The sequence below is a fragment of the Euprymna scolopes genome, chromosome 22 (assembly GCF_053919585.1).
Source record: "Euprymna scolopes isolate OS-2025 chromosome 22, ASM5391958v1, whole genome shotgun sequence".
Classification (NCBI taxonomy): domain Eukaryota; kingdom Metazoa; phylum Mollusca; class Cephalopoda; order Sepiida; family Sepiolidae; genus Euprymna; species Euprymna scolopes.
Genome location: NC_136503.1, coordinates 9633375 through 9645982, shown reverse-complemented (window position 1 = coordinate 9645982; position 12608 = coordinate 9633375). Strand labels below are relative to the sequence as shown.

General features: G+C 31.2%; 1 protein-coding gene across 22 annotated transcripts in view; it reads left to right on the top strand.

Moving 5' to 3' along the window:
* Nucleotides 1-1025: 1025 nt before the first annotated feature.
* Nucleotides 1026-12608, top strand: part of LOC145243881 (kinesin-like protein KIF13A) — a 1028209-nt gene continuing 1016626 nt past the window's right edge. For 21 of the 22 annotated variants that reach the window (XM_080106962.1, XM_080106977.1, XM_080106976.1 and 18 more), the window contains exon 1: nucleotides 1117-1530. In XM_080106962.1, coding sequence (XP_079963088.1) covers nucleotides 1476-1530 — 55 coding nt within the window. In that variant the 5' untranslated portion in view covers nucleotides 1117-1475. Of the gene's footprint in view, nucleotides 1531-12608 lie in introns of all 22 variants that reach the window. The other variant, XM_080106966.1, reaches the window with a different exon arrangement.

The following is a 12608-nucleotide window of genomic DNA, read 5'->3' as shown; positions in this document are numbered from 1 at the left end:
TGTCTCTCCCTGATAGTGGATAGATGTGATCCCACATAGAGATTCTCGAGAAAATGAATAAAAACAAAACAAAGGAATAAGCATATATTTTAATCATTCTATCAATACTTTATATCTAGAATATTGCCGCTTTTACACTATTGGGACGAGATTTTATAATCAATAAATGAAGTTTTCAGATAAAAAAACAATGGTTTCAACTGATTTTTTCTCGTCTAATAAGGTTATAATGGTAGCTTCCAAATTATGCAGTCGGAATTACCTGAACATGACTGAATTGTTATATATAAAAAAAAAACAACTTTAATCGTGGTAACAAGTAAAATTGCCGCCATCTTGTTTAAATCGAAAGGGAAAATTACCCCTCCCTTTGAACTCTCCTGTGTCTTACGATTGTTTTCATCAAATTCTATTTTTTATTTTCTGTAATAAATACTTTTCTACCGTATCGATTTTCGTAATTTTTGGATATAATCATCTTAAAAATATGAGGAATACGTAGATGCCATTGTTCCTATTTACAATGCCTCCCCACGGGACAGAGTTAGACACCAGGGTCGTTTTTTAATGTGGAGAAAAGGAACAAAAATAAAAATTGTCTCAGTCGTGAAGGATTTCTCCTCCACTGACAGAGGACAAGAAATTGAAGTGCTGTACTGCTGTATCTGAAGAACAGATACTACACGTAGATGCCATTGTTTCCATGTGAAATTCAGTATTACGATTTCCGAAATTTCGTCACAATAGTGCAGAAGCGCCAGAACATTTTATTAAAATCGGATTATTTATTTCTGTCAATTTTAGATTAGGAAATGAAACCAGCGTAAAATGTCTCTTTGAGAATGAGCGAGTTGAGTTTGGATTGAGATGTGGAGAAAAAAATAAATTAACGGGATGAATGATTTCATCTAAAAAATATTCGACGGGTACTATGTTTAGTTTTGTACCTATTTTAATTGAGCGCGTTTGATTTGGACTTAATTTCGTGTGTTTGAGATGTTGAGCGCAACAGAAGGCATCCGAGTGAGTGTGAATGAGTGACGGAATGCAAATGTATGAATTTGCTGCGCGAACAACGGGAGGAAGAGGCATGACTCATCGAAACGACCGGATGTTGCATTATTCGCGAGGCTGTTTTCAAGATGGCGCTGTGGAGCATTTACCAGCGACAACAGCAGCACTAAAAACAGGAAAAGAGGACAAAATTCACCGTGGTGGCCGCGCCGGAATTATATACTAGATATAAATAATATCACAAATTAAATAAAAAACGAAAATAAGAAAAAGGTATATATATATGTATATATATATCCTCTCTTCTGCCATGACGGAGGTAGCAAGCATCGCTTTATGGACTACATTTTGCTGAGACGGATTTAATTTTTTTTTTTTTTTTTTTTCGAGGTTTGTCTTTCGAAAAAAAAATTGTTTGAAAAAGAAAACATTTCAAAGGAGAAAACAAAACTGAAGAAATAATGGCAACCGATAAAGTTAAAGTGGCTGTCCGTGTTCGGCCCATGAATCGACGAGGTAAGTTTTTTTTTTTATTATTATTTATTTTAAACGACTGCGAAAAATATTGGTTAAATTTCATTCTTTGCCCCCACTCTAATAACGGGAAAAATGAAAATGAGATTGTATTTTTTTCTGATGATTTCATGTCAATAATATTGAAGTACCATGAATAATTAAAGAAAAAATATTAAAATATTTTAAATCTTAAATTTAACGTAAAATAACCACCCAGTTCTTGATCGCATGCATTGCATAACGTATGACAGAACGGGTAACCATTTGTTTGTCTTTTTTTTTCTTGGCAAAATACTATTTTTTTCCCCGAAGCAATTACATTTCTTATTGAATTGGAAGACGAATGCTTATGTATTCTCTTCCTGTTGAAATACTTGTTGATGAGACGTTGTGTTCATACCTTTGCAACCGCAACCGCCACGTTATTCAATAAGTTGCACTAAAAATGTCGACTGCTAGAAACGAGACAAACCTTTTTTAAAAGCAATTATTATCGACGTTTTTTTAATTAGTAGTAATACAAAAACTAAATTCAAAAGCGAAGGAAAATAACAGAAAATATTAGATAAAACCTCAATCCATTAATAAACAAAACTAGTTTTTCTTCCTATTAAACTAGCTTACTATTTATTATTAGTGTGAGTAGAGATGAGAATCACACGATATATATATATATATGTATATATATATATATATATATATATATATCGGGTGTGATTCTTGCACATTTTTTAACTATTGTTTATTTAATGAAATATAAAAAAATATATTTAAAATTTGGGTACTCATGCAGAGAGTGATCCGTGCTGAAATAACGTTATTTAAAAAAAAAAAGCCATTCTTAACATGGGGAGGGTGTTTTGTACCTATTCTGTACTTTAACCTTACAATTGAATAAAAAAAATAAAAAAAAAAAAAACTTTAATTAAACGTGGAAATACGATTTAAAAAAATAGCGCGGATCACTCTGCATTTAGCACCAAAATTTGACTTGATTAAAAATAGCACATAAGTTCAAAATAAAACGAAAATTAATAGTTAAGAAATAAAGCGAATTGTGATCATTTATAACTTGAAATTTGAAAGCATTTAAACTGTCGAATATAAGGTCATTTAAACTAGTTTTCATTTTGTGTTCGCGTGGTTTATGGATTCTGATATTTTGGGATGGGGTTTCTAAGGTAAATTAAAATTTTCTGTATATTTTGTTTATTAAATTGTGAGGTGAAAGTAAAGAATAATTAAAAAGTTCTCTCCCAATATTAAGAATGGCTTTCTAAATATTTCCGGTCGATTCGTACACTGCACAAGTATCTTTTTTTAAATAAGAAAAAAAGAACGAAATAATGCAAGTTAAAAAAAAACTAAAAAAAACTCCCGGGCAATTAGAACTTTAAAATACCACCTGTTTTTTTTTTTTTTTTTTTTTTTTTTTTTCTGTAATTGTGACGCTAGTTTTTTTTTTTTTTTTTCAAGAAATACCACTTAATTTTAATCGAAGTATAGAGACTTTACTTTCTTTTAAAATTTAATTCTAATCAAATCATTTTTATTCGCTGATTTAAAGGTTTTAAAATTACTTTCAAAGATTGCCATCTACGACGTAAACATTCGTGTCGGACATTTTATTTTATTTTTTTTTTTGTAATAAATTATTCGATCAAATATTGTGTATTTGTTTCACAAGTAGGAACAAGCACGGTTTATACAATAAAATAAAAATGGATTGTTTATTGGATATTTTTTATAGCCTAACCCAACGTGGTATAAATATCCCTAAACCTCCCCATGTTAAGAACGGCTTCCGAGGTTGGTGTTTATTCCGAAAGCCGTTCTTAACATGGGAAGATTGGGGTGTTTATACTACGCTTGCTTAGTTAGGTCGTAAAAATATCGTTTATTGAAAAGAATTAAAAAAGGGGTTTAATAGAACATTCCCACTCTGTCATGGTCGCCAAATCTGAAATTTCGACCTCTGCTTAAAAAACAAAACAAAGAAATGATAAAAAGTTAAATTTTATTTATCAATAATTAAACGCACCATGGAATACAAATTATTTGAAGAAAATAAAAATAAAGAAACTAGTAAAATATATTTTGGCATCGGTCAAAATTTCAGATTGTACGGTCATAATGGAGTGGGAATTTTCTATTAAACCATAAGAAAAATTTAATGAAGTTTCAAAATCTTATTAAAGAAAAAAAAATGTAATTATCATTTTTTATAATCTTGAATGAACTCTATTTACTCGGCATAACCCGGAAGCCCCCCCCCCCCCGCCGTTGTAGATTTTGAAACTTAAATTTAGGTGCTTATGCATCTGTTACTGATCTTTTTTTTTTTTTTTAATTTTTATTTTCAATAAAACGAATAATAAAATTAATGAATTAGAAACTGGTTTTATATAATAAAAAAAAAAAACAAACAAAAATAGTTTTAATAAAATAAATCTAAGTCGGTTTCTTTCTTTTGACTGTTGCAGTGTTGCTGTTCTTAAAGAGGTACCACCCCTTTTAGATGTCGACTTAAGAAATGGTTGTAAAACTTTAAATGTAATAAAATGGCAAAAAATACAAATAAAATGTCATTTTATTTTATATTTGCATGAACATCCAGTGCTTATATTTTTACACATATCTTTTATACATATTGAAATGCAAAACTCAACCCACACACTAACGCATCGAAAAAGACAGTGCTTGTTTGTACGTTTTCAACGTCCCGAATTCTCCTTTCAAAAGACGTCATTCAATACGATTATTCAATTTGTAGTTTTAGCAATAAAGTTAAGATTTAATTTAATATAGATCTTTTTTTTTAAAAGAAAATATTAAGAGTATTTTTGCATTTTTTTTGTATCAAGTTTTAAATTTGGATCTCTCGTTCTTCGCTGTATCTGACTTAAGAGTCCTATTTATTCTTATCAGTTCAGTTCTTGTATAAATGCGGCAAAACAAAATTATTTTCTTATACATTAAAAACGGAATTATAGTAATTAAATTTTCAATACTTCTATTTATGTTAAATGGCTGTGTAATGTAAAAACCACAATCGTATCAAATTGACGTCTTTTGGAAATAGAATTTGAGAGGCCGACGATGTATGTACACAATTCGCTTTCAGTTTTTATTTACTTTTATAAATGAATGAAAAACTGTGCCATTTTTTAACATTCAACCTACGTTTTTATGCTTTTATTTAATAACTGATTTTTAAAAAATTCCCCCCAAATTATCCGAAAACAAAATGCAGAAAATTTACTTTGTTTTCTCCTTGTCGAATTTCTGCCACAAAACGATTTTAAGATAGCAAATGTCGAAGATTAATCATAAACTAAATTCTCTGCAAAACCATTAAAAAAAAAATTTTTTAATCAAAATTTAAAATTAAATAGCTAATTTTTCAATGTAATGGTCTTTTCCACCTGAACCTCAGTGGTATAAATTAAACAAGAGAATTTTGTTTACATCTTGAGTTTATATATATATATATATATATATATATATATATATTTTTGGTCAATATGCACTGGTTGTCCAACCTGCATAGTGTTTATTCCGAAATCCGTTCTTAACATAGGGAGGTTGAAAATGTCTTTAGGAATAAATACTCCAACCCCCATGTTAATTAAGCTTTGCAGGTTGGACAACCAGTGCACATTGACCACATTTTTTAATCGATTTTTATAAGGAAAAAAGTATTTTTAATCCCTAATCCATGCCAACGAAAAAAGATTTCTTTTTTGTGTGACACACACACACACACACACACACACACACACACACACACACACACGTGTATGTGTGTCTTCAAAATAGGGGTTTCTTTACTATATAACTTTAACTTGAATTAATCACCCAAGTCTTGACCACATAGTTTTAGACGGAACGAGCAACCAATGGTTTTCCATTACCAAAACGGTTGCCATTTTCGAAACAAAAAATGATTACCCGTTCGTTCCTACGTTGTGCAGCCAAGAACTGGATATTCAATAACTCTTTCTGGTCAGTAAGTGGGTGATCATTTTACTTTATTATATTTATTAAGATGAATCCCAAGCTAAGGTCTAAATTTTTATTTGAAACTATTTTTCTGACATATTTCCAGGGTTATTGAAAGACAACAGGTACAATATTATATTAAAAAAAATCTATATTTTAGCACTAACTCGATACTAGCATTTGCAACAATGATAAATCGAACGAACAAGGCACAGGTGATTTTTGCGATTGATTTTTACTACTACTACATATTGAATCTTTCGATTCCGTTCTCCATGTTAACAATTACAACTTGTATAAAATATCACATGAGAAAAGTATTAGTATGAACCATAATACTTGACTTTGGCCTATATTTTTAAATTCTGGTTAGAAATGACATTTATGCTTTTCAAATTTTGAAGAGATACGAAGTAATTTAGCATTTTCTTTTCAGCTATTTATTGATTATAAAAATGGCTGACTTGTTTACGAAGAAACGGAAATGCATGGCGATGGATTTAATTTCGTTATTAATTTAGCTCATATTAGTACTTTTACAGTTCTCTTTTTTTTTTTAATAGTAAATAAAAATCTCTAGGTCGCGTCGAGCAAAGAAACGTGTATATATATATATATATATATATATATATATATATATATATGCACGTGCACGAAGTCGTTTATAAATTTATTAATGTACGAATTATGACCTATTTTTATTAATGTTGTTTAAAAATCTTGATCTCATTAACATATTTCACTTCCAAATTGTTTTTGGTTGTAGTTAAAATATCAATGTTTTAACTTTTTTTTTTTTTACTGCTAGTCATCTGAGAGCAGCTGTGAGTTTTCAAGCAAGGTGTTTTATCAATTCATACGACCTCTTCCCCCCCCTCCTTCGTTTAATTCTGCCTAACTATTCACGCCTTCCCCCTCAGCTGATCCTTATTTTAATTGGTACTTCATTCGTACTCGATTTGTTTTGTCTTTTTATTCTACACTAATTTCAGTAGTAGACTTAATCTAAGAATACCAGTAGTTATAAGATTACAGTAGTCACCGGTGGCCTTGTTCATGATATCGTAAAATTGTTGCTTTTTTTTTTTTTTTTTTTTCGTATCTAAATGTAGTGTACATTGTTAATATCTTATTACTTCTCCCACCCGGTCGACATTCTTGTTGAATTCATATTAAATGAACTATAAATCAATAATGCTGATATTTGATTTATTGAAATCATAGGAAACATTTAATGTGTAAACTAAATTAGTATAAATCAGTAAAATATAGATTTGGTTGACGATGTAAATATTAAGACCTTTATGAATGATAGAAATTAAAAATAAGATGATCTCTTACGTCAACGAAATACACATAGGGTTTTGTTGATAGACCCCCCCTCTCACCCATGCATACAGGAACGGCTATATCCAGGAATATTGGATAAGTTTAAGGGGGTACTGTATCCCGGGTACCACATGATTGTGACGTCAGTAAAACGAAAATATGTTTTACTTGATTTTATTTATAACTTGTAAAGAGTAAAACGACTGTGCTTGGCGCCACAGTGAACCGTGATCATGATTGATTGTCGGGAACGCCGGTGTGTGTCGAGGGCCAGGGGCTTAAAGACCATAAACTTACCGGGATCTACTGAAATTAAGGTCACGCTATTTACACCTTCATCCAATCAGTACTGAGTAAATCCTACCCCTTCTCAATTAGGTCCTGGATATGACCTAAAACTATATCCGATGGTGAGGCCCCACCTTGCGGGCCTTGGAGTGTGGAGCCACCCTTTAATTGCCATTGCTCCCAGGTCCACTCTGACTCGGAGTGGTAGTACCTGTTAGGGCCCCAACTATGGGTTAAATAGAATCTGACTTAAAAAAGTATACTCCATTAAAAATCGTTCCTCAAAATAACTAGATTCGGCATTAAATAACCTGAAAAAGGTTGATATGCCGTAAAACAAAAACAACCAACTTTCTCAATAAATAAAGGGCCATATGAACAGGTTGTAAAAAGATGGTTTCTTATTCGATCCGGCTAGTATTTAATGAAAGTTTAGAAATGTAGAGCTATTGTCACAACGTGACCTGAGTAATGACGTAGTATCGGTTACGCACATAATCATCAATATGTCTTTTTTTTAGCGGTAGTACTATATTATAAGCTAAATTTAAATTACAAAAGTGATTGTTTGCTTCAAGTTTTACTAATTAAAGGTAGTAATACTAGAAATATTAAATGAATTCTTTCAGTTTTATCTTCTCGGCCTATACAATAGGTTGGTGTTGGAGGGATTCTCATATCGTAAATTACAACGCGTTCATTCATTGTATTTACTGGTCTATTTTCGTATATAACACTACTGCTCTGTGCTCTGTTAACGCAGCATTACAGCTGAGCTACAAGTTTCTGTTCTAAACACGTGGACCCTTCTCTTTTTTATATTTGTTCTTTGCTTTCATTTTTTATGTTGATCGAATCTTTAGTCCAGCAATCCAGCATAGTAGAGCGCAGTCGAAAACTAATCTTTTATTTTTGTTTTATAAGCAAAAATTGAACCATAATACTTGGGTTTGAGTCAATATTTTCCTTTTATTAGCCTGAAACGACATTCGAATTGATAGTCTTTAAAAGCTATAAAATCATTTAATTTTTGCAAGATTATGCCCCCCCCCTTTTTTTTTGTTAAACACAAATTATCTAAATTTGACCTTTCGGCTTTCTTCAAGATCAGCACCCCTGTTTTGATAAAAGCTTTCTGCGGTCCTGTCAGCGGGCTGCACGAGGAGAAAAAAAAAAAAAAAGAAAAAAAAGCTTCCCACGTTTTTTTTTTATGTCTGATTTAAATAAATAAATTAAAAAAAAAATAACACCTGATTTCATGAATATATTTTTCTTGTAAAAATTCAAGTTAAGACTGATTCAGTTGTTATTCAGCCGACAGGACTGCAGAAAGCCTTTGTCAACACAGAGGTGCTGACTGAGCACTGCTGATCTTAAAGAAAGCCGACCTTTCTTGTGTTATAAAAATCCAAACAACACTTGTTTATTCGTATTCAGGGGACTCTCATCTTGAGTGTGATTTTCATAACGTTTTGGTCGATGTAACCTCCGTCCTTCTTCAGTTGTAACCAATCCTCATCTAAAAAATTCAGAAACTTCAACACTTGTTTATTCTGTCTCTCCGCACTGTTCACGGAAAAATGCAAATAGATTCTATTTTTTTATTTTTTTGGGCGATTACTATCAACACTGGAAAATGTAGACTTGAGAGTGAAGGTTCATTTTACAATCCTTTAGTTTGACGTAAAATATTCAGTCCTTTATTTCACAGTGTAGGATAGAACGAGTAACTATTTTTTTATATACACAATGATGCCGATGCTCATTTTTATGGAAATACAAAAATGGTTACTCGTTCTCTGCGTGGCCAGACAATGAGCGATCATTTTACTCTTGTACTCTCTAGTTTAAAATATTTGTCAAAAAGCAGTAGCTTTTTTTTTTTTTCCTTTTTTTTTCAGGAAAAGAAAGAAAGAGTTCCGTGATTGTGCGTATTTTTTATGCGATAATTAAATAACATTGAAAAACAAATCGGGTCATTTTCATGATAACATGACTGGAAAGACGAGCAGTTTGACATTGTCAAAGTGATTAGTTGTGAAATGACTGGTTAATAAACTGACTGTTTACTGATTTCTTGACAATTTCTTTTCATCGAGTGGACAAAATCGAATTTTAATAAAGTATAATCTACGAAAACACAAAACAATTTTTAATTATTACAGTTGTTGAATGAGGATGACGGATTTTTTATATAGCGTTCTTATTTTCAATAAGTTTATGAAATTAATTTTTACAGTTGAGAAACACCTTTTTTTAATGTAAATAAACATTCACAGGAATCATAAATGGAAACAAATACATTGAAAACATTGCCAAGGTTGCTGCAAAGGAGGTGGTCTCTCTTCCTACCGTGATAGAAAATAACTTGTATCTGTCGGTATCCTATATCTTTACAAAGCCACCATTTGCCCATGCATAGAGTATTGTTGCCACATCTGGGCTGGTGCATCGACCACTAGCCTCTCCCTCTTGGATATGGTCCAAAAAAGTCTCCAACCGATTAGGTTCTGCAATATCAACTAAACTCCAACCTTTGTTGCATCCCTGTGCCTGTTTTATAAGTATTTTAATGCAATGTGCTCTGCCGAACTCGTAGCATCCCCTCAACGTAAATACCCTCGACTAACCGGACAAGTATCAAAATCCCATTCCTTTACTGTGGAGATCCCTAGATGCCCGAAAGCCTTTTACTGCAATAGTTTCTTCCTTTGAACTGCTAGACTTTGAAATTCCCTCCCGGTTTCCTGCTTCCTCAACTGTACTGACATGCAGAAGTTCAAGTGTCAATTGAACAAACATTTTATTGCTCAACTCCTCACATAGTGCCCCTGTAGATATGTTCCCAAATAGTAACCCCTTATGTCAAAGTGACCTTATGCCTTTGTTTGGGGGGGGGGCTGAATAAGAGTATAAAAATGATAGTTAAAAGCTTTAATTATTAGATTGGAGGATATGTAGGTTCGAAACTGTCAGAATGTGTTTGTTAACCAAAAACGATAATACAAGGTTGTTACAATGTAACATTTTTCTTATCTCTTTAAATGAATGATATTTCGGGTAACAGACCCTTGACTAAGCATGTGGATTACATTACATTGCTAACTGGTTTCTTTTTATCTATAATTTATTGTCATTGGACCAATAGCAGTGTCAGAAATTTCGTGAAAATAGTGAATAATTCCACCCCATCTTTCCAAGCTTATAACTCCTCGAAAAATGTAATTCAAGCCCTAATTTTTTTTTTCAATTAAAGGAGTAAGGACCAAGGTTTTATTTAAAAAAAAAAACAAAACAAAACAATGTGTTTTTTTTTTTTAAAAAAGGTTTTAAACTTCGGACTTTACAGGTAAATTTCTAAAAAAGCGATTTTTTTTTTGTTTTAAATTTGAATATATTATTTATTGACCTTTTCTCTTCAATTTGTGATATATAAAACTATTAACCATAAATTAATTATTTACTTTTTAATAGACATTTCAAAATGAGAGGCGTAAATTATTCGACCCCCTATCTTTCTAAGCTTATAACTCCTCGAAAAATGTAATTCAAGCCCTAATTTTTTTTTCAATTAAAGGAGCAAGGACCAAGGTTTCATTAAAAAAAAAAAAAAAGACAAAAAGAAACAATGTGTTCTTATAAAATAAGGTTTTAAACTTCGGACTTTACAGGTAAATTTCTAAAAAAGCGATTTTTTTTTTTGTTTTAAATTTGAATATATTATTTATTGACCTTTTCTCTTCAATTTGTGATATATAAAACTATTAACCATAAATTAATTATTTACTTTTTAAGAGAAAGTTGAAAATGGGTGACACTTGGGGGGGGGGCGTGAATTTAAAAAAAAACGTTTGTCTAAAATATTATATGCGGTTTATTGGAAAGAACATAAAATTTCACATTGACCCTGAAAATATCGTAAAAATAGAATCAATAGAAAAATTTTGATAGATTTTTAAAATTTAAAAATTTAAAAATATTGAGTTTAAAAATTGAAAAATATTGAGTTCGGAAAATTCATTACTGTTTTTTAAAAAAAAAAAATATTTTTATTACTTTTAAAACAACTGTAATAGTTTATTTTGGAAGTATAATCCATAAAGAAAATAAATAACCCACTTTTAACAGAGAAATTACGAGATTTTTATATTGTATTCGCAGTTTCGTGTTAGGGGTGTCAAAAATTCCTACAAAAATTCTGATACTGCTATTGGACCAATGAACAATATAGAACCATTAGCCATATTTATAGCGTTTCCAACATTTTGACTAAAGTGATACATATGTTTTGCGAATCCAAAGAGGAGAATTCACCACTGTTTTATTCCCAATCCAAAGTACCCTTCTTTGGAAGAATCTGGATTTTCTGCACCAAAAACATTAATTCTACTCTCCTAAGTAGGTGAGTAAATAACATTAGATATTCTTATTTTTCGGACTTTGAGCACAAAACCGATCTTTGATCTGAGAAGAAAATTATCTCAACTACTGATTTCTATTTTTTTTTTTTTTTTTAATTGAATATCTCCCATATAAAAAAAATTATTTAACTCTATCCTCGTGTGAAATCACGTAAATAGGGGCATTTTTATACTTTAATTTGCCCACTAGTACAAAAGTACAGAAACCCTGTGAACATTTAAAACCCTCAACCTTAATATTAGTCACCCGTCGCCACTGATCATTTGTGGTGAATTTGCTTAGTGCAGGCGTGGCGGGTGATTTCTCTATTCTATTGTCCATTGCTGAAGAAGAGGTAGTGACACTTTTTTTTTAAAAGAAAAAAAAACAAAAAAAAAATGTTTGTCCAAAGTCGGACAAAGTTCTGGTTGACCGCTCGGTTATTGTCCTCAGAAAAGAGGAACAACTGTATTATAACCCTTCCTAAAAAGAATCAACATAAAAAGATAAAGACTGGTTTGAAGAAAGGAAATTATAAAAGGTAATCGTTTTAAATAAAGGGTTAACTAGGGTTCAATTCGAGACGAATCCCATTTTGCTTCGTTTTCGCATAAAATTTAGATACGATTGTTAATGAAATGAAATTGCAATTTAGTGTTGAAAATGTAATTTTGATTTAATGTTTTAATAGATGCTGACCATTCTTAAAATATTTTAATAAATATTTTTTTTTTCGTTTAATGAATAAGTATCCCGAGAATTAAAGTACTTACCAAGCTAAGTTTGACTCTCTCAGAGTATGAAAACAGGCGTCAGTTTAACAACACAAGACAAAACATCTCGCTTATCTCGATGCTAATATTTCGCATTCCCTAGAAGGTTGCATTAAAACAACAACAAAAAAACTCGTCTATGAATGTATGTGCTCTTGCTTTGCCTTTATACCCCCTCCTATTCGAATATTACCAGAAACGATGCCCAAATGAACCCCAAGTGCATTTGTTTACTCGTACTATCCTATACGTACTATGCCTTTTTATACACAAACCCTCTGGCTA